The sequence below is a fragment of the Papio anubis genome, chromosome 4 (assembly GCF_008728515.1).
Source record: "Papio anubis isolate 15944 chromosome 4, Panubis1.0, whole genome shotgun sequence".
Taxonomy (NCBI): domain Eukaryota; kingdom Metazoa; phylum Chordata; class Mammalia; order Primates; family Cercopithecidae; genus Papio; species Papio anubis.
In genome coordinates, this window is record NC_044979.1 from 9,062,256 (window position 1) to 9,087,420 (window position 25,165).

The window sequence follows — 25,165 nt, forward strand, 5'->3', positions numbered from 1 at the left end:
TCTGCCTGCACATCTCTGCATCTCTGTGTTGCCCCAGCCCTCAGCCCTCTGCCAGGCACCGGGAAGCCTCCTGAGAGCAGTACCAGGGAACACACAGGAGGAAATGCTGCGGAGAGGGGAGATGCCGCCGGCTGATGCAGGAGCAGGGCTGGTGAGGCCTTGAGGCAAGGTCCCTGTACCCTCATTCCACCCTCTGGGCCCAAGGCTCCACACTCACCTCCCTGGGCCAGTGCAGCAGCTGTCCCGGCTGAGCGGAGGAGAGGGCCAGGGTCTTAGCTGTGGAATGGAATCTGGGGAGAAAAATAGCCAAAAGGGCTCCAGGGGCCCTGCCAGCACCAGTGCCCTGCTTCCAGGCAGGGGCATCAGTGTGCTTTTGCTGGGCCTGGGGTCTTTGCTGGGGTGGGCATCCAGGAAGGACTCTGCCCACTGAGGCTGGACAAAGGTGATGTTCCCAACAGTAGCTTCCAACTTGACCGTGGGTTAGAATCACCTGAGGGGCTTGTAAGACACACATTACTGTGCCCCACCCCTGCAGGTCTGGGCGGGTCCGAGAACCTGCCCTTCTAACAAGTTCCAGGTGCTGCCAATGCTGCTGGTCCAGGGCCCACACCTGGAGAACCCCTGCATCAACTATGAGAAAGGCAGGGAATCCTAGAATCCAGGTGGGAAAGGGCCTTGAAGGCACCCAGCTGCAGCTCCTCAGCATGCAGGCTCTGGGCACCTGGCGGGTGAAGGCAGCGTCGGGCCCCTCCCACATGGCTGTCCCCTCGAAGGCCAGGCCAAGGGCGTGAGCTGCACACAGCCGGCCACAGTATACCTGCCAGTGCCCTCAGGTAGCAGCACACAGCCCTCCTCGTCCGAGCCATCCTTACAGTCCAGAACACCGTCGCACAGGCGCCCTCTCAGGGCACACTCACCACTGGCACAGCGGAGTCCAACCCCTGGGCACAGACGTGCCGGTGGGGACCCTGTGTGGAGGACGTATGGCTGAGGGCTCCTCCCATGGCCCCTCTCTCTCCTGCCCTGCCACCCGGGTGCAACCTGTACCTGGCTCACAGCCCAGCAGCTCCACCCGCAGGGGGACATCGCTGTGGTGGGCATCGCGGGGCCACACCCTGACAAACCTCGCCTGCACCATCTGGCCAAAAGTCCATACGGCAGGGTCCAGGTTGTCCCAGTGTCTGGGGAAAAGCTGCCGGCAGAGGATGCTGCTGACTGAGCTTCACCTCTTTCTCAGGCTGACCTCATGACTTTGAGTGACCCCACTTTTTCCCCAGTTTTCACGGCCATCAAAGAGCCATGCCCCCCACCCTGGCAGTGGGAATTGGGCTCTCAAGGCTGGACGGAGCTGGTCCTGGACTGAGCTCCTCCTGCTGAGCTGGAGGTGCCCCTAGGGCAAAGGCCAGGTTCTGTTCACTGCTGTGTCCCCAGGGCCTGGCTTGGCACCTGGCACAGAGCAGGTGCTCCTGAAACAGCTAAGACTTAACACATAGCATGGACTGATTCCCACCGCTTCGTGCGGTTTGTCTCCGGGAAGGATGCAAACCCCCTGAGGGGAGGGCTGTGCCCAGGCTGCTCTCCACAAAGACCTGCGTGGGTCTGGGCTCCCAGAGGCCCTCAGTGAACTTGGTGTCTCCACACCCTCTCTCCCTCATAGGTTTCACATACCTGCCCTGAGTCTGAGCCACTTGGATGGTTTCCAGCATCCATGTGACAGTGGCACCCAAGCCTCAGCTCCACAGAGCACAGTCCCTGCTACTCACCAGGTATTCAACAAGCATCGAATGCAGGCCATGCCCCTCAGGGAGACTGGAAGGCCCTTGGGGACAAAGACTATGGAACCCACAAAAGGGCATGGCGGGCCGCTGGCCCCATCGGCCTTGGGCGGGTGGTACCTTGGGCAGGGGCAAGATGCCAGGCAGGATGTCATGATAGTCATGCCAGCGTAGACCATTGCTGCTGAACTGGAGTGAGAAGCTGGTGGTAGACGCGTTGGAAGAGCCAGTCTCTGGCACTATGATGCCTGGGGAGGGAGGGGCCAGGGTAAGAGCAGAGGTCAGAGCTGAAGGAGCTACACCTGCCCCCCCACCCATCATCACTGCTTCCCCTCAAGCACTGCCCTCCTCACTGACCAGTGAGGTTCCGGGGCTGAAGCAGGTCCAGCTGCAGGTAATGGGGCCGAGTGTGCCACTTGGCATAAGCATGCCCTCCAGCGCGCCATCCGTGAGGCCTGGGCTCCTGGGTGGGAGCCCCCATGAGGGCAGCCTGGGTGGGGTGTTCCAGCTGCTGGGACGATGCATGCAGACTCCCCTCGGCCAGTCCTGCCAGCCCCAGGGGAGAATAGCAGGGGTCTGGGTGCAGAAGAGAGAGACAGGCTGGAGTAGGGTAGGACACAGGGTGGCAGGAGTCTTCAGGGACAAGGTGAGGAAGTTGCACGGGGAGCTAGGGGATGTAAAAGGCTCACACGGGTGACTTTGGCCCAGGGAGGGAAGAGTCAAGAGAGGCAACTTAAGATAGGATGACTCCCAGATCCTTAGGATGACCATCCACTACGTGCAGGGCAAGGAGGATGTCCCCGAGGGCCTGTTTCCCCTCCCAGATTGGACAATCCCTGGGCAGCGTGGCCCCTCTCAGCACTACACGGCACTGCACACATCCCTTACCTCCTGGTGGAGGCAGAATGTAAGTGGCCAAAGGGAATCCGATCTGGGGACTGGGAGCCGGAGCTGCAGCGGGAGTGGCCATGGGCTGGACTGTCTGGTTCTCTCCTGTGGGAGGAGACTTCAGGATCAGGAGACAGAGACCAAGAGGCTCACAGTTCCTGGCCCAGCACTCAGGCCTCTCCCCACTTCTTGAGCACTTTCTCCCTGCTGACTTCCCAGGAACAACTTCCTAGCTGGGAAAGGTCCCTCCTCCTTCCCTTGGTGTGAATCGGGGGCTTTCATGTCCACTGAGTATTTAGAGAACATAGAGTAAAACTGCCAGCCTGAAACTATTTTCAGCCCAGGACCCAGCAACTGCAGTTCCTAACCCAGGGGTGCTGACACCAAAAAGTCACCTTCATGGGCATTAGAAAGGGGTTGCCTCTGGATGAAAGCAGCTCTGTGGGTTGGAGTCTAGGCCCCAATCACCAGCTAACTTGCACAGTGAACAACCTGTGCAACTGAGTATGCTGGCTCTGTTTTAACCTCAGCAACTTGTGGATGCACTTTTAGGATAAGAAAGCTGCAGCCTGACCAATATGGCAAAACTCTGTCTCTGCTAAAAATACAACAATTAGCTGGGCATGGTGGTGCATGTCTAACCCCAGCTACTCGGGAGGCTGAGGCATGAGAATCACTTGAAGCCAGGAGGCAGAGGTTGCAGTGAGCCGAGATCGCACCACTACACTCCAGCCTGGGTGTCAGAGTGAGACCCTGTCTCAAAAAAAAAAAAAAAAAAAAAAAAAAGGAAAGAAAGAAAGAAAGAAAGAAAGAAACCTGGACCCATAAATGCATCCATTTCAAGTCTTTGTATTTTCTTATTTCATTTATAACTCATTTCTAGGCAAAGATACTTTTGAAAAGTCCGACTTAACTTTGTCTTGGCTGTTCTAAGATGAAAAGAAAACAACCAGAGCAACCAGATCTGAACAGAACCAGAGGAAAGAGAACACCTCAAAGGTGACACCATGGGGAAGGCAGAAAGCCCCCAGAGCACAGGAAGGCAAGGCGGACGGAGAGGGAGGGCAGAGAGAACCCTTCCCACCCTGAGGCCCCTCCTTCCCTTGGCATGCAGAACTCAGGCTTCCCGCCACCCTGAGGCTGGGGTATCCAGCCACCTCCGCTCAGTGCCCCGGTTCCCTCTCAGTGATCCCACCAATTGTCCTCCCCCGGGGCTTCCTTGTCATTTCCCAGGCACACTCACCAGGTAGGGCACAGTGGCAGCATGATTCTCCGGTTCCCTCCACCAAGACCCAGCCCTGCAGAGGCACAGAGGTCAGGCCGCCTGCCTATCTCCAACCCACTCCACCAGCCTCCACACCCCTCCAGCTCTGCCCACCACACACTCCAATGCCCTCACCTGGGGGCAGCTGCCGAGCGGGCAGTAGGGTGAGCAGCGTGCGGTGAGGTTGTGCAGACACTGGCACACACTGCAGGGGCCCCCACGCCAGCGTTCCCCGACACGGTGGACCTGGCCCTGGTGCTCACACCCCTCACAGGGCTCCGTCTGGCACCTGAAAAGGGAGGGATATCCCTGACCTGGTGATGGGGCTTGCTCGGGGTAAACAACTCTCCTGGTTTGCCTGGATTGAGGACATTCCTGGGACTTGGGACTTTCTGTGATAAAACTGAGAAAGTCCTGGGAAAACTGAGACATTTGGTCACCCTATAAGCCCACTCTGCCTCTGCACCTGAGACATTGCAACTGGCCCAGAAGAAGGTCAGGGAAGCAATTTGTGCCAACACTGCAGCCAGCGCAGCAGGTCCCAGAGGAGGCTTGGGAGGCAGCTATGGCAATAGCCCCCTGCAAGCCTCAGCCCAGGAATTCAAGCTGAGTTTGTGAAGCTGCATCTGCGGGCTCCATCTACCCACCTTCGAGACCTAGAAAGCATAAAACTAGAGAAGGGGGAGGCCAGCAGTCCCCAAAGAGGTTCTGGGATTCCCGGGGTTTAGACAGGTAGGGACACAGGGCAGGGGTTCCAAACTGGGGCTGTGTGGTAGATGTGGAAGGGGCACACAGGAAGCTTTCTAAGTGGGAGGTGGGGTGCGGGTCAAGGTCCCTGCAGGTCCCCCAGTGGGTGGGGAACAGAGCACCTGCGTGCCTTGCGGTGGATGCCACGGCACTGGCGACCTCGGCCGGAGGGGCGGGGGTTGTTGGGGCTCCGGAAGGACCACTGGATGCTCTGACTTCCACAGGGGCCCAGACACTCAGCCCAGGGCGACCAGGAGGACCAGCCACAGTCCACTGAGGGAGGGCCAAGAGTCAGGGCCTGAAGGAGGTGGTGGATGCACAGCTGGGAGGTGGGCCTGAAGGAGGGTGGGTGCGCAGGGAGAGGACTAGGGACCCCGAGGGAAGGGCCTCACCAGCACAGTCCGGGTTGAGTCGGCAGCGTCGGGGCCGCCCGTCCTGGCAGATGCAGAGCCGGCAGTCGGCCTTGATGCGTTGCCCGGGCCAGTAGCGGGCGCCGTCCACCAAGCAGGGGCACTGCCGGGGCCACACACACCACCCCTCGCTGCCCAGCACCTGCCCTTCTGGGCACCAGCAGCCTAGAGGGGGCCCAGGATGAGGCTTCCATGCAGAGGGCTGTCGCCACAGACGCACACCCTGGAGCCAGCGCCTGGGCCCAGAGCCCCCTTACCTGGGCTGCCACAGGGCCGATCAGGTGGGCACATGACCTGGCCAGAGATGTCATCACAGGTCAGTGGGCAGGGGGCACAGGGCTGGAACATCAGCTCCCCAGAGCAGGTGGCATTGGGGCAGCTGTCCTGAGGGCAAAGCTCTGAGAGAAGCCGGAAGCAGAGGTCAGAGGTCAGGGAAGGGAGCTCTGCAGAGGTGACGGCCTCCCACCAGCAGTGCCATCCTCTCTTCCACTCACTGGTCTGGCGGGTGCTGTGCGGGCCTCCGGGCAGTGCAGCGCAGGTGCGGCCCCCGTTCTGGGGTGGGTGGCACTGCCGTTGCCGTGTCATGGTGCCCCTGCATGGCTCAGAGCACACAGACCAGGGGGACCAGGCACTCCATTCACCGTCCACTGCGAGACAGGGGAACAGAGAAGGCAGTGGGGACCATGGGTGAGGGCTGAAGGCCTAGTGGCCTTCTTCTCCCTTCCTCTATCCAGGCCCCACCACCCCAGCCCCTCACCTGGGCAGGCTGCTGTGAAGCAGGTCTGAGACTGGTGCTCAGGCCCTGGGCAGTGCTGTAGCACCAGGAGGCCGAGTGGGGAGCAGCGGCGGCTCCGGCCCTGCCCCCCGGGCCCACATGTCCGGCTGCAAGGTCCCCACGGGCTCCAGGGGCCCCAGGCCCCACAACCCTGCTCTTCTGGAGAGGGGCCTGCCTGCCCTGACCCTCCACAGTCAGGTTGCCCATCGCACACCTGGGGAGGGAGTGGGGTCAGGGCTCCTGTGCTGGGGGCAACATGGCACTGCCGCCTCCACCACCTACTCCCATCCTCACCAGCTGGAAGCCTATGCAGGTGCCATTGGGGCAGGTGTATTCTGGGCAGGGAAGCCCTGTCTTGTTGGGGCCTCCTGGGGCTGGCAGCCCCCCTGGGAAAGAAGAGGAGAGAAAACACAGTGAGCAGGGGGTGTGAGCTGCGTCCCGGGCCCAGCCAGCAGGGCCTCCCTTAGGGAACAAAGCGTGCTCACCGCAGTCCAGCTCGTCCTCGCCCTGGGGACAGTCTGGGATCCCATCACAGAGCTGCTCAGGGGTTAGGCACAGCCCCGGAGCCACACCACAGGGAAAGAGGCCAGGGCACGGAGGCAGCTGGGTGGAGCCTGCGGGCACCATGAGATGTCCTGCTCCGCTCCTATCCCTTCCTGCCCTCTCCCTGCAGAGGGGCAGGAAGGTGGATGGGAGGCAGCAGGGCAGGCCAGCCTGGGAGGAGCTGGGGCCTGTGGACAGGTCCCTCTAGGGGGAGGTAGGCAGGACCTGAAAGGCTGGCTTGCAGTGACACAAAGCGTGTGCTCAGGTCTGGTGGGGAATCGCTGATGGCGGGACCCCTCCAAACAGACACACTCCCCAGCCCCGCAGAGCCTCTGCCCACCCTCTTATCCCTTCTTGGCCAAGTGTGGGCAAAGACAAAGCCCCTTTCTTCTCTCCCCTGGGCCTAGGTGGGAGGGCAAAAACATTTCAAATAAAGTTTCACGAAAAAGATCAAAGGAACGCAAACACGGCCCAGCCTCGCATGCCCCCAAACCTAAATCGCTCTGGCTGCCGCGCCCACCTGTACCTCAGGAGGCGAAGGTGGGGGTGGTGCTCGGGAAGAGGTGGGCCAGCCGGCTTGGCCAGCGGGGGGCCGCGCACGGCCCGGGGGCGCGGGAGCCTCACCGCAGGCGTCGGGGCCCTCGTCCGAGCCGTCGGGACACTGCCGCACGCCGTCGCACAGCTGCTCGGGGGACACGCAGTGAGGGCCGCGGGCGCAGGGCGCGTCGTGCGGCGCGCAGGGCTCTTCGCAGCCGCGCTCGTCGCTGCCGTCGGGGCAGTCCTCCTCCTGGTCGCAGCGCCAGCCCCGCGGGATGCACTCGCCGCTGCCGCACCGAAACTCGAAGGGGCCGCAGGGCGGCGCTGCGGGGAGCGTCCGCGCTGCATCCTCCGCCGGCGAGCGCCCTTCCCATCCCAACCGCACACAGGTCAGTCCTTCCACGCCGCCGCTCCCCTCCCTGCTCCAAGTCCCTTGGCCATTTCCTGGGCCTGGCCCTAACCCACCTGCAACCCGTTCCTGAGAACAATCCCTCCTGCATTTTGCTGCCCTGTTGGTTTTCCCAAAGCTCTCCCCTGGGTCAAGAATTTCCACGAGACTCCCTGCAGCTGGGAGGGAGGCCTTGAACGCCAGGAAAGAGTGTAGACTCTTTCAAACGCCATCCACTTCATTCACTCCAGTGTCTTCGGGAGTCTCCCACTGTGCCTTGCTCCTTCCCATGCCAGAGCAGCGCCACAAATGCCTCTCTCCGAGGTTTCCATGCCCCTCTCCCCCAGGCTTCTGGCCACTAGCTTTCCCACCTCTTCCCTCCAGGAGACTCACCAGGGCTAGCGCTGGCCAGGGAACTTGGCGCAGTGTCCAGGGAGCCAGGGGAGGGGCCAGGCAAAGTAACAGCAGGAGGCGTGGGCAGAGAAGGTAGGGGGCAGTGTCCCGGCCCCTCATCGGCTCCATCTGGGCAGTCCCAGACTCCGTCACACAGCTGGATGGCCCCCAGGCAGGTGCCATCGACACAGGACACCTCCCCGGGGACGCAGGTCACCTGCCCTGCAGCCAGAAAAGAAGAGCTGGCCCTGGGGCACTGCCCTGTACTGTTTGGGGTGCCCCAACTCCCACACCCTGAGGACCAACTTCATAGCAGGAACCTGGCAAAGGAGCGGGGAGGCGAAGTCGGGGCTCTTGAGATGGGCCTTGCGGGAGGGAGTGCCGGGTGGGCTGGTTTCCAGGGTGGGGACAACTCACCCAGGCAGGACTCCTCATCTGCGGCGTCCGGACAGTCAGGATGCCCATCGCAGAGCAGGGCCGGGGGCAGGCAGTGTCCATCGGCACAGGCCAGCAAGCCCTGGGGGCACGGGCAGCCCCGCTCATCTGTGCCATCTCCACAGTCATCCCGGCCATCACAGAGCAGGGCCAGGGGCAGGCAGTGGCCGGAGCTGCAAGTTATCTGCCCCTCCCCACAGCCTGGGGCGGCACAACCTAGCACGGGGCAAGCAGGCAGGCTCAGGACGCTGCTGTAGGGGCCCAGAGAAGCCCTGAACCCCAGAGGGACCAGAACACCCTCTCTTCCCTTCATCCCTCCAAGCCACAGATAGTCCCTGGCAATGGGAGCAGCAGCTAAAGAAGCCACTCCAGGACAGCTGCCTTGGCCCCACGAAACTCAGTTACACGTGCGAGGACTGACCAACCCTGTTGCTTCCACACATGAGCAAAGACACTCACCCTCCTCATCAGAGCCATCGCCACAGTCGTCCTGGTTGTCACAAAGCCACCCATGGGGCACACAGTGCCCATTCTCTTGGCACAGGGCCTCTCCCTCTGCACAGCCAGGCACCGGCTCCTCACAGTGGCCACCGTCACCCCCACAACGCCATTGACCTTCCTGGCACGTGCTGAGCATACAGCATCCTGGGATCAGCCACAGGCTGGGATTGGCCCAGTGCTCCTTCAATAGGTGCCCCCCAAGGTGACCTCCCCACTCACCAGTTCCCGCAGTCCTTCTGCAGCACAGACCCCGGCGGGAAGGAGTTGCTGCCCCACTCACAGGGGCAGGAAGCTGGCTCCAGGCAGGCTCCTCCTGAGGCCACAGAGTACAGGGCTCAGAGCAAAAGGGCACAGTGGCCCCTTCCCAGTCTCAGTGCCCCTCCCCTCTGCCCTTTGTCACTCTACACACCGTGCAGCAGAGTCCCCTCGGGGCAGAAGCAGCCCTCCACACAGGCCACCACCTGGCAGTGCCACCCGGGCTCAGGATGCTGCTCATGGCAGGTAGGGGGACACGTGGGGCCACAGGCCTCATACACCTGTCCCCCTTCACACTGCAGGGCTGGGAGGAGAAGAGAGAGCCTTGGATCACCGAGGCACAAGGGCAGCAGGATGCAACCACACCAGGCTGGCTGCCCAAGGTGACCACCATGGAGGGCACGGGGCATCTGGTGTAGACCTTGGGCAAGACCCCCCTGGGCCTATGTGTACCATGTCAGCTCTACTCAGCAGCCGTTCTTGCATACATGGCTCATCTAGAAAAGCGTCTGGCACAGAGTAAGCACTCAATGCACAGCTTGCCCTTGAATGAATGAACGGCCGTCTTGTGGGACAGGAGAAGCTCTTTCAAGACGCTGAGCCTGTGGCAGTGGCAGGATTGAGCACTGGGGACTGAGGGCAGGGCACACTCACGGCAGAGCTCCTGGCTACGCCAGCGCACATGGTACCCATGCCGGGCACACTCATCTGCGTAGGTGGCAATGGCCGAGCAGAGGCACTCACAGTCACCCCCTGAGTCGCAGCTGTGGGAGGAAGTATTCAGTCCCGGCACCCCCTCTGCACGTCCTGGCACCCTCACCTCGACCCCACTCCAGGTTGTCCCCTCCTTACCCGCAGGCGTCATGCAGGCACCACTCATAGTGCTGCTGCGGGGGGACCTCTGCGTGGCATGATGCGAAGAGGGGCTGTAGCAGTGCCCCGCAGCGGGCCCGAGCCCAGCCAGCCCGGTGTGTGTTCACCTGCAGGCACAGGGTGGCGTCTCCAGCACAGTGGACTAGCGGACACCCTCCCTAGCCCTGCCTCCAGGAACCTCCCTTCCTGCTTTCCCACCCTCACTCACCACGCAGGGATGTGGCAGGTCTCCTGGCTCAGGGCAGAGGGTGCTGAGGCGCCAGGAGTGGGCGGCCAGTTCAGCTGTGGGCTCCAGGACGCCCTGGCGGCTCCGCAGATCATTACTGGCATCTCCATCAAAGTCACCACACAGCCCAGCCACGCGACCACGGAACTGAGGGGACAGTTGCACCAGGACCCGAGTCCCTGGTGGCAAGCAGCATGGTTAAAAGTGATGCCACAAGCCCTTATCTGGGCCAGAAGACTCAGGGTCTGTTTTACCACCACCAGGTACCAACCCACCAGGAGGTGTGGTTACCTCTTTTGTGGGGGGATGATTGGCGACGATAAATGAAGAGACCTACATTTGGGGGGCTCAAGGTGGGAAGTAGGAGCCTATTTTCCTAACTAACACCAAGCCAAGGGCTGGGGGGAGGGAAATTCTCCATCAGGTCAGATTCCAGGAAACCACACTCCAGGATGGACTGTGAGACTCAGTAGCACCAGCCTCGGTGGCGGCAGGCTGGGAGGGCGGCCCAGCAGCTCAGAGCCAAGTCTATGGTGGGGGTTATCTGGGTTTCCGTCAGTTCTGCAGAAGCAGTTAGATATGACATATAAACCAACTGCTTATATGGGTGATGGGAAGTTAGGATATTTATTTTCATTTCGCCTTTCTAAAACTTGGTATTTTCTCAATGTTTCCCTTGGTGTGGAAGGATTGCTTTCATAATGATGAAAAAGATAATTATGAACACCTAATTTTTAAAAAAAGTTTTTTTGTCGCTCTATTGCCCAGGCAGAGTGCAGAGGGGTCATCACAGCTCACTGCAGCCTCGACCTCCCAGGCTCAAGCAATCCTCCCACCTTAGCCTCCCAAGTAGCTGAGACTTCAGACGCGCACCACTGTGCCCGGCTAATTTTTGTGTTTTTTATAGACAGGGAGTCTTGCCATGTTCAACCCAGTCTGGTCCCGAAGCCCCGGACTCAAGAGATCTGCTCGCCTCAGCCTCCCAAAGTGCTGGGATTACAGTTATGAGCCACTGCACCTGGCAAAAAACCTAATTTGGGAACTCGGACCTCTTGCATGGACTGGAAGGTAGGGGTGGCACTGGGCTGGGCATGGGGCAGGGCGAGTGCCGGCCAGGCAGGGAGGTAAAGTGAGAGCTCAGGGTCCTAGCCTGGCTGTCGGCCTAGCTCTCAGCCTAGAAATCTGCCCTGTGGAGGTGTCAGGGGCTCAGTGGAGGGAGACCAGGAGGAGGGAGGGTCAGGCGTTGGGAGAAAGAACTTGGGGTGAGTCCAACCCTATAGTGCTAAGGTGGGGCACGGGTCTGATGGTTGAGGGAGGGCAGGGGCCTGACCTCCGTCCCAGAGCAGGGTGAGGCCCAGGCGGGTTGAGAGCAGCAGGAAGAGGCCAGCACGACGCAGGCTCAGCCCGGGGCCTGTGTAGACCTTGGGGGGCGTCACGCTCAGCCCATTCACTGTCACTGCCCGGCCTGTAGAGGAAGAGAGGCATTCAGGCCCTACTTGGAGGAGAGGGTCCTCCAGATCCTCATGAGGCTCTCTAGCTCCCCCACTGAGCCCTTCTTTTGCTTCTCTACCTATGTGACCTTGGGCACGTCATTAGACTTCTCTGGGACTTAATTTCCGGGAGCCTTCTGGTATTATGAGTCCCACCCAAGAGGAGAGGCACCAACCCCATGGCATGGAGGGCAGCCACGCCTGGTAAGGAGCCTGCCAGCAGTGGGCAGACACAGGGAACCCCATCCCCGCCCACCTTGCACAGCTGGGAAGCCATACAGGTGTGCCCCTCCCTGGCAATGTCACCCTTCAATGTTGCAGCCACCTCTGAGCATGTGCACAACAATGCCCTCCAGACGCACGGCCAGTGCTTTGGTGCAGGTGAGACCGCTGGCCCCACAGGGCAGGTTCTGGGCAGAGACTGTAAACAGGCCACTGGCCTCTCGCACCAGCAGATACTCGCAGGCCCCGGGAAAGGTGAAGGCCAGTCCATCAAATGTCACATAGTGGGGGGCGCCTGATGCCTGGCACCGCCCACTGCACCGCTGGCCTGTGCAGTGCCACTGCCGGCCCCGGCACACGCTATGGGCAAGGTGGGGGAGACAGAGTCACTGAGGACAGGACCCTGGGGCTGGATCCAGGGGAGGCAGCTGGTCCAGGTTCCAGGCAGTTTCAGCAGCCCTCGGGGTGGAGGGGTCCTGCAGGGTCCTCTGGCCCAGGCCAGTCTGAATACCCCAGCCCCCACCACCCCAACCCCTTCTGGTGGAGGGAAGGATGATGTGTGGGGAGCCATGGGCCACAAGGCCAAAGGGTTAGAGGTCACGGCAGCTGCGCATACCAAACGTTGCAGTCTTCCTGGATGGTGGCGTTGGGCGGGTACCACTGCCCACTGTGACGGCAGGGACAGAGGTCAGGAGGCACACAGCGCTCGTCCTGGGCAGAGGGCAGGAACAAAAGGCACCATGTAGGGGCGTGAGGGGAGCAGGGCAGTGCCCTGGCTTAAGGAAGGCCATCCTGTTCTCCCACGCAGCTCCTTCTTGGACTCACCAGCAGCACCATGCCGGGCGGACAGACACAGCCATCAGCACTGCCTGCAGGGCAGGAGTGATTGGTGGTAGGGCTGTCACAGGTGAGGAGACAGGCACCAGGGGCATAGACAAGCTCCCTGGGGCAGAATGCCTGCTGTGGAGGGCAGCGGTGAGCTGTGCAATTCCAGAGGCCCCTTTCCTGGCAGACACTGCAGGAGGTTGAGAAGGAGTAAGAGGCACGTCTAAGCCTCCAGGGATCTGATCTGACCTGGTGAGAATCTCAGGAACCCAGACGCTTGCCGGGTTCCCAGGTGTCCAGATCCCATCATGTTGAGTGAAAACCAGCCCTGATGCTGGAGACTTGTCCATCTCAGCTCCCAATACCCAGTCACCAACACAGGGAGCTGGACTGTTTCCAGCACCCTGACATGCCTGGGATAGACATTGTCACCCTTTCTGTCCCAGCTCCAATAGGGCCATCCTCCAGGCTCTGGAGCAGGACAGAGGTATTGAACCACCCTACTCCTAGCCCAGGTAGGAGAGGGGTTGCATTGAAGCCTGCATCCTCAGCCCCCACCTTCATCAACCCTGGATCCTGGTCCTGCCTGCACAGATCCATAATCTGCCTTCACTTCTCTTGAACAAGCTGTGTGACTCTGCAAGCTCTTTAGTCTATCTGAGCCTCAGTTTCCTCATCTGCAAAATGGGAACAATTTTTCCACTTCTTACTTTATTAGGTTATGGTAGGAAGTAAAACTAGATAAAATGATGCACAGGAAAGTGCTTTATGGACCCTAAAGTACCCCACGACCAAGGGGAAGTGATCAGCACTCTGTCACCTCCAGCGTGCATGCTGCCACCAACAAGGCTGCACACTCCACCCATTATCTCCCAAGCTACCTCTTCATCCCCACATTCTTCCTCTTGCCCCAAAGGTCGCTGCCCTCACCAGCGGTTGCACTCCTTCATAGTGGTACTACCAGGGGCATAGCGACGGGCTCCGAGCTGGCAGGGGCACGAGCTGGGGGGCACACACTGGCCCTCAGGATCCCACAGCAGCCCCAGAGGACAGTTACAACTGGCCACACAGCTGCCCAGCTCCCCACAGTCCTCTGGCTCCCCGCAGTGTTGACCGCATGCTGGGGCACACTCTCGGTACTCCTGGCCACCAGGACACAGAACAGCTGGGCACAGGGACACACACAGGTCAGGGGCATAGCCACCGCTGGCTCTCTCCACCCCCTCTGAACCCCACACCCCACATCCCCTGTGCCTCTGCAGGAAGAAAAGCCCAGCAGTCTGCCAAGGGTAGTGATGCACCCCGGGCCCCCAGCCATTCCTGGAAGGGGGATGGGCTAGGGAGGAGGGGAGGAGCCTGGGTAGGGCTGGCTGGGCTGAGCGAACTCACGACAGAGGGTCTGGTTCCTCCAGGGAGGTGAGGCACCTTCCTGGGCACAGCGATGCGCATAGGCAGACAGCACCGGGCACAGGCAGTCCCTGCCAGGGTCACAGCCACACACGGCTGCCAGGCAGCGCAGATAGAATGGCTCCCTGTCCACCAGCCTGTGGCATTCCTTGGGAGGAGATGGGGAAATGGGTCAACTTCTCCTCCATGGAGTCTACATCCCCTTGGTCCCCAATAGCACCCCTAGGCTTGTGTGGTCTTCCTTGACTCTCCTAAGAGCCCATGCGGAGGGCAGGGAAGGTGTTGGCCCATCTTACGGATGTGGGAGGAGCCCAACCCAGCTACCTGGAAGACAGAGTTGTGCAGGATGGCACAAGCTGCCTCTGCGAAGGTGTGGCGCTGGGAGTGGGTGGTGCAGGGGGAGAGCGGGGCACTGTCCCCAGAGGGGCATCTTCCCTTGCCGGCCACCTGGAACTTGCTAGCAAAGGCAGCAATGCTAGTTTCCACATCTCCGGCTGGTGTCAGGAAGTCGTCCTGCTGGTTCTGGGTGAAGGTGCCACACAGACCCTGCACCTGGGCCACAGGCACACGTGTAAGACAGCCGAATGCAGTCCCACCGCACCCTTGCTCGGCCACACACCTGCCTCACTGGCACACCTGGTGGGCATGGCGGGGGTCCAGAGTGATGTAGGCTGCAGGGTCAGACAGTCCCCAGAGCACCTGGGCCCCAGGCCAGCGCAGCAGCAGGAAGGCAGAGGAAGTTCGGCGCACACTGAGGCCGTCAGCGCCAATCCAGGGCAAGCCCACGTCCTGCCCATTGACCAGCACAGCTCCTGGAACAGGGGACCTGGTGATGGGGGTGGGGCACGTGGAAGGATAGGGCTGCGAGAAGGGAAGGAGCTTGGGTGGGAAGTAGGAGGTCCCGTGTCAGGGTGGGCTGCTGGGGACAACCAAAGTGTCCACCTGAGCTCCCTACCCCTGTGGCCCAAGGACGACCCTTGGCACACAGATTTTCCAATCCCTCACCCTCATGATCAGTGTGTGGGAGGAGCTAGATGGCGAGCCAGGAGCTGGTTGGGGAGGGTTGGAGGGACCCTGCTGAGAGTGGCCTGCCCGGTCTGGTCATGCCTCGAGGCCTTTCAAGCTCTCATAGCTGCATGACTTGTATTTGACCCCAGGACGGGGCAGAAGATGCCTTGGAATCTCTCCTCAGGACTCTGTGTGTCTGTTTCAGAGATGAGAGGGCCAGGGAAGTTGAGGCAGTGTGCTCAGGTGCAGGACTCTGGGGAAGAGTGTTTGGACTCCAAAGCCATAGGGTAGTGTGGAGGGGGAGCAGTGACAGGAGGCCTGGGACTGCGCCAAGAGTGCAGAGCAGAGGCTACCTGAGTCCCTGAGCTGGATGTGGGTGTCCTCCAGGGAGACAGAGATGGCGTGGAGGCAGCTCCCAGAGTCGCAGGCCCCATGCTCCAGTAGGATCAGTAGCTGTCCCTTCACATAGTCCTGGGGCGGGCAGGGGGAATTCAGTGGGGCCAGGCGGGCCGACTCTCTCTGGGGAGGCTTTTGGAGACCTTCCCTACAGACCACCTTCAGCACGCACCTGGAGGCAGGTGCTCACCTTCCGGCCAGCCAGACTGTCTGCCAGGTAAGGGGCTTCGTCCTCACCATGGGCCGGCATGCATGGATGTTTGTGTGTATGTGTGTGCAGGGCCATGGATGTGCACATAGGTGTCATGTGGAAGTATGTGTGTGCATGTCTGTGTGTGCATGAGTGTGCGTAGGTTAAGTGCGTGTCCGCATGTTAGGGTGAGATGACTCGTCTCTTTCCTCCTCATGGGCATGTATGTTCTCCCATATGTGTGTGCATATGTACACACGTGCTAAATCTACATGCATATATATGAGTGTGTGTCATGTGTATGTCTGTGTCTCTCTGTGTGTACCTGGATGCATGTATATGTGTGTGTGTGCATACAAGTCTCTGTGTGTTGGTGTGTAGCCTGTGTGTGTGTGTAAACATGCAGATCTCTGTGTTGGTTTGTAGCCTCTGTGTGTGTGTGTGTGTGTGTGTGTGTGTGTGTGTCTGCACATGCAGATTTCTGTGTGTTGCTGTGCAGCCTGTGTGTGTATGTACACACATGCATCTTTGACTGTGTTTGCTGGGGGAGATGGCTGTCCTCTTCCCTCCCCATGGGCAGGCACAGCCTCTCTGAGGACTGTGCTCCCAGGACCTCGTCACCCCCATCACTACTTATGAGCGGAGTGGGAATGGTCCAATAGTTCGATGGAGAGATCACTCAGGGGGCCCCAGATGATTGGGAAAATCATGGCCTGCACCTGAACTTGAGAAGTGAGCTCACTTCATTGGGGGAGGTTTAGGGTGGGAGCAGGGCCTCTTATTTCCCCTGCATGAAGTAGCCTGTAACAAGCCCAGCCCGTCCCATCTGTGAGAGACACGACTGAAGATGGGTTTTGGTTAGTGGCCCTGGGCTGGGTGGTGATGACAGAGGGACTTTCACAGGGAAGCTGGGGAGGAGGCAAGAACCCAGCGGGAGGCCTGAAGGCCTGTGACAGCCATGCCCCCAGTGTTGGTTCTCCCTTGGCCTTTCCTGGGAAGACTCTGGGTTTCCTTTATTTATTTAGGGGTTTCCTTACAGTCAGCCCCACTGTGCCCTTTAGGAGGGCCCCTACTCTGGCAGAGTGCCACTCCTGCAGACCATCCTCTGCCCACCTGCACCAGGCTGTAGCGGCAACCTTGACCGCCCCGGAAGGAGTAGCTCCGCCCATCAAAGGTGAGGTAGTGCCCGTCCCCGCCCACGGCACACTCGGCGGGGCATAGGGCCTGGGCACAGTGCCAGCGGCCATCCCTGCACACGCTGTGGACACATAGATGAGACAATGAGCTCTGGCATCAGGTCCACACTGAGGGGGTGGAGATGACCCCTGAGCTGGAGGTGACCCCCCAAAAACCCTTGTTCCTCCCCTCCCATGGAAGCCCCTCCTGCTGAAGGGGTAGAGGTCAGCCGGCAAGGCCATCAGCCACGCCAGCAGCAGTCCCAGTCTCTGAGAGGAAGACCCAGAATGGGCTGGAGGCTTAGGGGAAGCAGGTTGAAGAGAGGATGTAAAGGGAGGGATCCGAGGGTACCACATGGCCACCAACCCCCAGCATGGCTCAAGGACCCACCAGGGGTTACACAGCTGGCGCACGGTGTCACGGGGTGCATAGCGCTGGCGGCGGTAGTAGCAGGGGCAGTGGGCGGCAGGCACACAGAGGGTGCCGTTCCAGAAGAGGCCTCGCGGGCACTCGCAGCCGCTCACACACTCTTCCCTGCAGGAATCCTCCTCTCCCTGACCCACCGCCTCGCAGCTGGGTGGGCAGAGGGAGGTGCAGTCGGAGTAGAGCTGGCCCCCGGGGCACAGGCGCTCTGTGGGCACATGAGTGAGCTGTAGTCCCCCGCCAGACCCCAGTCAATCCTGCTGGGTGGGGAGGCCCTCAGTCAATCCCACAGCGCAAGGAGGCCCAAGTAATACCGCAGAAGCCAGGTTTCCTCCAGCGAATGTGGATGTGCCGCCTGGCACAGGCCTGGGCATAGCTGGCAAAGGTGGCACACACAGCCTGCCGCTGCCCCTCTTGCCTGCTGCCAGCCATGGCCGCTGCGCAGTAGGCAAAGAGACAGGCCTCGTGGTACTCAGCAGGGGAGACCTGCAGGACAGGACGGCCCCTCAGCAAACAGCCAGCGCCTCCTGCCTCCTGCTTCCATCACTCCATGACTTATAACCAAGCGGATAGGCCCCAGAAGGGACCTCAGAGATCACACACATGAGCCGTCATTTCCCAGAAATAAAGCCGAGAATGGAGAGGTGGGGGTTTGACAGAAGGTCCAAAGTAACCCACAGGCAGGGCCAGACCAGCTTACTGACACTTCTCTAGCACCCTCTCTTGGGTGCCAGACACCACCCCCACCCCACTCATACCTGGGCATGGCACTGCCCGAATGGACCTTCCAGCAGCTGATGGCACACGTCCTGGGCTTCAGCCCGCAGGTGGCCAGGTTCTACGTCTGCCTGTGTGAGCCCCAGGGGGCCGTCACAGCCCTGGGCCACCTCCACCGCATCCAGACACCCAGGCTGCAGACAAAGGACATCAGGCCAGGCAGCGTGATGAGGGACGTTAACCAGGACCCCAGAAAAATGCCTCCTGCTCTCACACAGCACCAGGGCTCCACCTTCAGGCCCACCGCCCACATCCTGGGGCTGGGGAGAGAGGCGAGGTGGCAGCCCCACACTGGGCTGTAGTGGTGGGAATAAATGACTGACTGGTTCACCGACACTGGCCTCAGATGGCTAGTTCACGGCAGGCAGCCAGGCTTTCTGTGGGACCCCAAGGCCTGCCCTCCGCCCCTGAGGATCTGCAAGAGGGCCAGGCCCTGTCCTAGGGAACAGGCCAGCGATGAAACCAGGACAAGGGCTTGGAGGTTCAGGAGCCAGGAGCCAAGCTGAAAAGCTGGGAATGGGCAGGCAACTGGGAGCGGGGGGCCCCAGTGGCAGCCTCACCTCCGAGTCAGGGAGCTTCCAGGAATTTCCAAAGGTGGCTGCTAACATGGCCAGTCCTCCGCCTGGCTCCATGAAGTCATCTGAGAAGGGGTGAGGCAGGGGTGCTGGGTCTAGGGCCTCTGGTCTTCCCTTCCCTGCTACCCCAGCAACCAACCACACCCCACTTACCCTCTGGTTGGCCATTGTAGAGCCCACAGAGGCCTTGTGTCTGTCCCCAGAGCTCGTGGTCCACAGAGATGGAGATGGAGCCAGCCCTGTCCAGCCGTACCACGACCCCCAGGCCCCCTGACAGCACCAGCCAGTCCCCTAGCCACTGCAGGCTCAGCCCTGGGCACAGAAAGAGGTCACTTGCCCCCTGCAGCCACAATTCTCACCCTTTCCACTACCACAGCAGGGCTCAGCTGCGCAGGGATGGAAAGGAGAAGGGAAATAACCCACACAATTCTCACATTCTAGAGGGCTCTGCACTTTATACCAAAAGTACATGCTTTACAGCAGAGTGATTGATTTCCATCACAGCTCTCTTTGAGGAGCTCATGAAAGCTGCAGATGCTCTCTGGAGAGAGTAAACTTCGAGTGAACTATGAAACACACGTGCATGTGCACACACACGCATGCACGCATACATGCACACACTGCACCCGTGCACACACAGGCATACATGCAAGAAGCTCACCCCCACCTCACCCTGCAGCCCAGCCAGGACAAAGGTTCTGTGAGGAGAGCTTCCCATTGTTTAGCACCAAAGTGCTACCTCACAGCACTCCTCTGAGGCTGGTGGGGAAACTGGGACTCAGGCAGTCAGGTAGAGGGACTTGTCTGAGCTGGTGCCGCGAGAGTTTGGTGGCGGTAGTTGCAGAGGGTCGGGACCAGGCCTGGTTCCTCCTGGCCCCTCACTAGCTCCGCACTTCAGTGCCTCCCAACAGCAATGGCTGGGGGCCCACCGTGGGCTCGTTCCCAAACTGCCCCCTGCTCCTTTTCTGACCCTGCCTGGAGGGTGGAGAGACTGTCCCAGAGGAGCACGTGGGGGCCCGGGCAGCCTCTTGCTCCCCCAGTGCTCTCACCGTGGAGCAGCCAAGACTGCCCTTCAGGTACCAGCTGCCCCTTCACAGACACATTTCCAGCCTGGATCAGCACCTCCTCAGGTCCCATCGTCACCTGGACCTTGGGGAGATGCATAGTGGAAAAGGGGGCCGGGGCTCTCTTCCTCCCCTGTCCAACCTCCTCCCTGTGGCTGCCCCATCTCTCTTCCTCACCAGCTGACAGTGTCCAGGCTGGGGACAGTGGTCCCCGGGTGTTAGGTGGACAGCCCAAGTGGAGTCCGCAGCACCTGCCAGCAGGTAGGTGCAGCGGCCCAGGAAGTGATAGTGGCGTCCATCAAAGGTGCGGTAGTGGAAACCCGACCAGGAGGCACAGGTGGCTGAGGGACGCTGGTGCTGGCTCCAGAGCTGGCCCACGGCCCCTGCCAGGGGCTGCAGGAGGGCTGGAGAAGAGGCACCACCTGGGAGAGACATACCAACTGTGAACCTCTGAGTGTGAGGCAGAGGTGGAGGGCCAGGACACAGGGCTCCCGGCACAGCGGGAGGCAGGCAGACAGGGCATGGTCCCTCTAGTGGGCCAGGGAGCCAGTATGGGCCCTGTAGAGGGCCCAGCACAAGAACTCCACGTGGGAGTGCCTGGGGAGGCGGAAGGGGTGATGGCCAGGACTGTGCCTGTCTGGCAGGCTGGAGTCTGCAGACACACCTGGCAGGTGTCGGCTGGAGCAGCTGAGACAGGCTTGGGAGCTGCCATCCCGCCAGCTTCGTCCCCAGGGCCAGGCGCAGCACTCCTCCAGGCTTCCTGCTGAGGCATTAGCTGAGCCTGCCTGTAGCTGGCATTGCCACATGGCAAAGCAGTGGCCTCCAGGACTGGCTTTGGCAAGGGCTGCAGTAGGTGGGGAGAATGGGGCAGACCCAGGCAATGAAGATGGGGTAGCCTGGAGTTCTCAGCCCGGCCCTGGTTCTCTGCCCGAAACCACAAAGTTGAGCTAACATCCCCTGCCCAGGACTCCCAGAAGGTACCACTTCCCCAAACGCACTCAGGTGCTTACCCTCAGCACAGTGGGCGCCCCCCCAGCCTGGGCAACAAGCCCTCACTGTCCGGTTCCGCTTGGCAGGCCGGATTTCTGGAGGTCTGCGCCCACCGAGCCGGTGGAAACAGGGAAGAGATGTTAGCGTTCAGCCCAGTCCCACCCTGGGGAGGGCTGGGGACATTCAGTTTTGTCAGCTACTCTAATCACATCATTTCCCCTGGCCTTAATTTCTCCACATGCAAAGTGAGAATAATGTTGGGAGGGCAGACCACGGGGATTGGGGCGGGAGATAGAGGGAGTGGGTTTCGGGCCTCTCCCTGTCCTGCCCACCGTAGTGCTCACTCACCCCCCACCCTAATCTCACACACTCCACCCTTCTCCAGGCCCACTCCAAACCTACTTCCCAAATCCCTGCTTTCTCCAGGGCCTCCCTACTCTTAGGATGTCCGGCCTGTCACTCCTTTCCGGCCCAGCAGACAGCCCAGGCTCTCACCCTTACTCACTTGTAGATAGGACAGAGCCCAGGCACTGGGGACCGGGTAAGCCCCGCGCGGACACTCCAGGGCAGGTCCAGCCGCCAGCCCAGACGGCTGTAATGGTCGAGGCTGGCACAGGGTACCAGGTCCTCCTGACGGGGTACTACTTCCTCCTCCACACGGATGGTCTCTGTCCACTCACACCACCGCCTGCCCATGATGGGGAACCACAGCTGCCGCCACCATTCCCTCTGTCACCAAAAGCCCTGTCCTGTGACCCCACTCCCAGGGGTGGTTAACGAAGTAAGGAGGAGAGGATGCTAAGGCAGGGAGAGACACTCATGGGAAGTGGCAGGGGTGAAGGGAGGACCCCGGGGGTGGTGGGCATGGAGTCTGATGCTCCAGAGGGTCCCTGGGCATGTGGCGGAAGGAGGACCCTTGTCAGAGGGGTCCAGGGTGGGCTGCTTACCCATCAGCCAGGGCCCACACCATTCCAAAGAGGAGGGCAGGGAGCAGCATGGCGCCCTCACCCCCAGGGCACCTTTGGGGAACGTGAGGCTTGGGCTCAAGAGAGGCGATACTGCAGAGGGGGCACAGAGAGGCCAGCGGCGCTCTCTCCTGCCCCACGCGCCTCCCCACAGCCCAGTGGCCAGTCCTGGGGGCTGGGGAGGCTTTATTCCAGTCTCATGCCCCAGGGCACCAGCTGCCCACAACCGGATTGGACCTGCCACACCAGCCCCTCAGAGGCCAGCTCTCCCTGGAAACAGTCTCCTTCCTGTCCCCTCCCAGTGCATCTGTTTCCGTGTGTGTGTGTGTGTTCACACTCTCAGGCACTACCACAAATTAACATGGGGCTCTGGGCAAGCCACCCTCCCTTTCTGGGCCTCAATTTCCTTCCCAGTAAAAATTTCAGGGACTTCCCAGGGATGCACAGATAGGACTCAGACTCCAGTAATCTTTGAAATTGTATGTGCACATTTTTCTGAAGACAGTTCTATAACTTTTATTAGATTCTCAAGAGGGCCATGACCCCATGAAAAGGTTAAGAGCTCCTGGGCTAAATGACCGATGGGGTCTTCCAGCCTTGAACTTCTGCCTGGATGGTGCTCCCCTGCCTCCCGCCCCTCTCTTGCCCAAACTCAGGAGTAGGGGGCAGTGAGCGGGAGCGCTTCCAGGGTAGCTGGGGATCCTGAGTGTGTGGAGATGGGTGGGGAAAATGTAAGGGTTCAGTTTCTTATTGTGATCATAAGAATGATTATGTGTGGCTGGTTGGGCCCACCCTGTCTCCTTCTTGGAGGGTCTCCTAGAATCTCTGGGGTCTAGAACTGGGAAGCCTATGCTGAGGAATGAGAGGACCCTCTGGAAGGAGTGGGCAGGGGAGCCAGCTCCCCTAGCCCTGGGGTAGAGAGCTAAGCCGGATGAAATAATCCGAGAGTCCGGCTGGGAGGGGCAGTGACAGGCTCCACAGGGGAATCCGGGGTCCATCCTGGTCCCAGCAGAGCTCCAAGCACACCCGGACACCGGGGCTGGAATGCAGCCTGGCTCCAATTCCACGCCCCTCGGTCTCCTAAACCTGATATCCCTCCCAGCATCCTGTAGTCATTCCACCTGGGGGAGGAAGGTGGCTGCTGAGAACCAGAGCTGGGCGGGACTCTCCTCCTGGGTTCACCATTGGTCCCGGGGCCAAAAAAGGGCCCAGAGTGAGTCTCTTAGGGGGTCACGGATGGCTGGGATCAACTCCCGCTCTGGAGTCCTTAGAAAGGGCCACATGCACACCCAGTCACCCCCCTTTCCTGTTTTACACACATGCACACTCTCACCGTAAGTCTCACAACGCTGGCACAGGTGCTCGGCCACACCCCAGCACGCACAGTGACACATGCTGCTCCAGGGGCTCCCTTCATCCTGGAGGCAGAGGAGCCTTCACAGCTGAGCTCAGAGATGGGCGCTCTTCCAGGCACTCATCCTTGTGGTGGGCTGTGGTAGCAGGAGCTCAAGGACCATTCACACCCTCCCCTTCCCACCCTCTTTCTCAGCTCTGGATTCAAACCGGGGCTGATCAGGCAGCACTGAGATTGGGAAGAGACCCGAGCTGGAGCCACCCTTTCCAGTAAAGGGGCAGGAGGGAGGAAGCTGGAACCCAAGGGAGTTTGGAGAAAGTTCATGGAGAGGAGACCGGGATCTAACAGTCCAGACTTCAGCACCTCCAGAGCTTTCAGGAGTGGGCGCAGTGGGAACGAGGCCGAGGAGAAACCTCGTAACCTGGGCAGGGAGGGCGAGTGGAGTCCCCTGAGGAGCTGGGGCTGAGGGCTGCCCTCCACATCTAACTCCAGGTGGTGTCCGGGCCAGCAGGCACCCCAGCAATCGTCTCCCGCCCATAGAGCCCTCCCCTCTCTGCAGCCCCCTCCCAGGCCCTCCCACGGACCCCGCCCTCAGAGTCTCCGCCCAGCCTCGTCCCAGCCTCGCCCCCTGGAGCTCCAGACCCGGCCCGGCCTTCTCCCAGGGGACCTGGCTCAAAGTCCTCTTCCCAGTTTCTACTTCGAAAGACCCGTTCTCGCAGGCACAGGGGCCCAGCCCTCTCTCCCGTCTGCCCCCACGGCTGGTTTCGAATCCGGTCCTCGGGACTCCGGGCGAGGGGCTGTGGGTCTGGGTGGATCCGGGCGGAATCCGGGTGGAGAACGGGGGCGGGGCCAGAGTTTCCCAGGCCGACCGCCCCCCCGTGCCGTCCTCCCGCGGGAACGCGGCGCTGCACACCCGGCTGGCACTGGCGACTTAGAGACGGCAGTGCACGACTCGCTGGCTCCCCCCCGACACGCCCCCTCCTCGTTCCCCCAACTCCTCCTCGCCCACCCCACCCGTTGGCGCTCCACCTTTCCCCGTCTCCTCCCTCCGCGGCCGCGAGCACCCTCCCTCAGCACCCTTCCCCGCAGCCCGAGTGCCCTTCCTCCCCAGCCTCCTCGCCCTCCTCCACCCGCTCTCCCATCACCCTCCCCACCCCTCCCCTCCCCCGTCCTGAGCTCCCACTTCCAGCACCTACTCCGGGCTCGGAGCCTTAAGACCATCACCTGCCCACCTAAGCCCGCAGTGATCCCTCCTGGGACCCCACTCCTAAAAACCCCTGCCCCTGCCTCCCCCAGCCCGGTGCGCCGAGTCTCTTCGCCCGCTCCGTCGGTCCCTCCTCCTTCGCGGGCGCCGTTTCCCGGCTCCAGCTCCCCGCGCGTCTATCCCTCTCCTCCCCGCGAAGTTTCGGGGCTGTCAGTCTGTCAGTCTTTCGGGCCGTCAGCACCCGAGCTGCAGGCGGCGAGCGCCATTGTGAGCAGAGCCGGCGGGGCAGGAGGCCCGGGCGCCTGGGTCCCCGCGGCGCGGGCAGAGTGGCTGGCCAGCCAGGTAAAGGCCGGGGAGACTCCGCTGCAGGCGGCCCCGCCCGCGTCTCCCTCAGCGCCGCGCTCGGGTCACCGCTGGCTCCGCGCAGGTGACAGCCCCGGAGGTAGGGGCGCGGACGGAGGGCGTGGGGGAGGGGCAGGGGTCGGGGGAGGTCGGGGGCTGGGGGAAAGGGAGGGCAAGGCCGGCGAGGGCCGGGTGAGGGCTGTGGGGGTAGAGGGGACCGGGGGGCTGGAGGGAAGGGCGGGGGCTGGGAGTAGGTCGGGCGGGAAGCAGGTGGGAAGGGGCCGGCGGGCCCAGAGGGGAGGGGAGAGGGAGTGTGGGAGGGGGCCGAGGGGGAAGGGGAGGAAGAAGCGGGCGCAGGGGACCGGGCCGCTCGGGAGGGGCGGGAGAGGAGGGCGCTGACAGGTGAGCCCCGGAGCTGGGGAGGGGGCCGGGACCTGGAGTGAAGTCGGCGATCGGAGCTGCTTGGGACGGCGTTGGGGCAGGGAGGTGGAGCTGAGGGTCCCGTCGGGAGGAAAACTTGGGAGGGGTGAGGAGAAGTCCGAGGGGAGCAGAAATGGGGAGGGGGCGCCGCGGAGGAAGGGAGAGGCGCGGAGGGGTGTTCCGAGGAGAGGCGGGGTGGGGAGGGCAGGGCCCGCGGGAAGGTCCCGAGCGAGCGGGTCAGCCCTAGACCCCCAGGCTTGCGGGCCAGAGGACCCGGGAGCTGGGGAGCGGCCTGGGAGGGGGGAGGGGAAGAGCGGTTCTGGGGAC

The 25,165-nt window shown here is 61.4% G+C and overlaps 2 protein-coding genes and 1 long non-coding RNA gene across 4 annotated transcripts in view; 1 reads left to right on the plus strand and 2 right to left on the minus strand.

Moving 5' to 3' along the window:
* LOC101007406 (SCO-spondin) overlaps nucleotides 1-21,550 on the minus strand; it is a 57,187-nt gene extending 35,637 nt beyond the window's left edge. The window contains exons 1-43 of the mRNA XM_031664955.1: nucleotides 21,501-21,550; nucleotides 21,059-21,241; nucleotides 20,574-20,656; nucleotides 20,228-20,407; nucleotides 19,741-19,985; nucleotides 19,549-19,648; nucleotides 18,653-18,811; nucleotides 18,485-18,564; nucleotides 17,906-18,058; nucleotides 17,462-17,633; nucleotides 17,115-17,355; nucleotides 16,662-16,806; nucleotides 15,316-15,433; nucleotides 14,591-14,766; nucleotides 14,279-14,506; nucleotides 13,937-14,102; nucleotides 13,478-13,712; nucleotides 12,548-12,737; nucleotides 12,339-12,433; nucleotides 11,826-12,082; nucleotides 11,341-11,475; nucleotides 9,993-10,189; nucleotides 9,764-9,891; nucleotides 9,566-9,675; nucleotides 9,066-9,215; nucleotides 8,876-8,969; nucleotides 8,615-8,784; nucleotides 8,138-8,371; nucleotides 7,721-7,942; nucleotides 7,027-7,263; nucleotides 6,154-6,473; nucleotides 5,842-6,073; nucleotides 5,342-5,731; nucleotides 5,067-5,249; nucleotides 4,797-4,947; nucleotides 4,063-4,216; nucleotides 3,907-3,961; nucleotides 2,664-2,768; nucleotides 2,133-2,351; nucleotides 1,896-2,023; nucleotides 1,048-1,192; nucleotides 818-968; nucleotides 218-290 (exon numbers count right to left, since the gene is read on the minus strand). Of these exons, the coding sequence (XP_031520815.1) occupies nucleotides 218-290; nucleotides 818-968; nucleotides 1,048-1,192; nucleotides 1,896-2,023; nucleotides 2,133-2,351; nucleotides 2,664-2,768; nucleotides 3,907-3,961; nucleotides 4,063-4,216; nucleotides 4,797-4,947; nucleotides 5,067-5,249; nucleotides 5,342-5,731; nucleotides 5,842-6,073; nucleotides 6,154-6,473; nucleotides 7,027-7,263; nucleotides 7,721-7,942; nucleotides 8,138-8,371; nucleotides 8,615-8,784; nucleotides 8,876-8,969; nucleotides 9,066-9,215; nucleotides 9,566-9,675; nucleotides 9,764-9,891; nucleotides 9,993-10,189; nucleotides 11,341-11,475; nucleotides 11,826-12,082; nucleotides 12,339-12,433; nucleotides 12,548-12,737; nucleotides 13,478-13,712; nucleotides 13,937-14,102; nucleotides 14,279-14,506; nucleotides 14,591-14,766; nucleotides 15,316-15,433; nucleotides 16,662-16,806; nucleotides 17,115-17,355; nucleotides 17,462-17,633; nucleotides 17,906-18,058; nucleotides 18,485-18,564; nucleotides 18,653-18,811; nucleotides 19,549-19,648; nucleotides 19,741-19,985; nucleotides 20,228-20,407; nucleotides 20,574-20,656; nucleotides 21,059-21,241; nucleotides 21,501-21,550 (7,239 nt within the window). The remainder of the gene's footprint in view (nucleotides 1-217; nucleotides 291-817; nucleotides 969-1,047; nucleotides 1,193-1,895; nucleotides 2,024-2,132; nucleotides 2,352-2,663; nucleotides 2,769-3,906; nucleotides 3,962-4,062; nucleotides 4,217-4,796; nucleotides 4,948-5,066; nucleotides 5,250-5,341; nucleotides 5,732-5,841; nucleotides 6,074-6,153; nucleotides 6,474-7,026; nucleotides 7,264-7,720; nucleotides 7,943-8,137; nucleotides 8,372-8,614; nucleotides 8,785-8,875; nucleotides 8,970-9,065; nucleotides 9,216-9,565; nucleotides 9,676-9,763; nucleotides 9,892-9,992; nucleotides 10,190-11,340; nucleotides 11,476-11,825; nucleotides 12,083-12,338; nucleotides 12,434-12,547; nucleotides 12,738-13,477; nucleotides 13,713-13,936; nucleotides 14,103-14,278; nucleotides 14,507-14,590; nucleotides 14,767-15,315; nucleotides 15,434-16,661; nucleotides 16,807-17,114; nucleotides 17,356-17,461; nucleotides 17,634-17,905; nucleotides 18,059-18,484; nucleotides 18,565-18,652; nucleotides 18,812-19,548; nucleotides 19,649-19,740; nucleotides 19,986-20,227; nucleotides 20,408-20,573; nucleotides 20,657-21,058; nucleotides 21,242-21,500) is intronic.
* Nucleotides 21,551-22,008: 458 nt separating this feature from the next.
* On the minus strand, nucleotides 22,009-23,416 carry LOC108585203. Its single transcript, XR_001901321.3, has 2 exons — nucleotides 22,852-23,416; nucleotides 22,009-22,639 (listed from the first exon to the last, which is right to left on the minus strand). It is a non-coding gene; the product is annotated as an uncharacterized LOC108585203 (long non-coding RNA).
* A 65-nt stretch (nucleotides 23,417-23,481) lies between these two features.
* The window catches only part of ZNF467 (zinc finger protein 467), a 9,736-nt gene continuing 8,052 nt past the window's right edge, over nucleotides 23,482-25,165 (plus strand). The window contains exon 1 of one of the 2 annotated variants that reach the window (XM_009204160.4): nucleotides 23,482-24,518. The gene's annotated coding sequence lies outside the window, so the exon portion shown is untranslated. Of the gene's footprint in view, nucleotides 24,519-24,787; nucleotides 24,821-25,165 lie in introns of those variants that run through there. The other variant, XM_031665035.1, reaches the window with a different exon arrangement.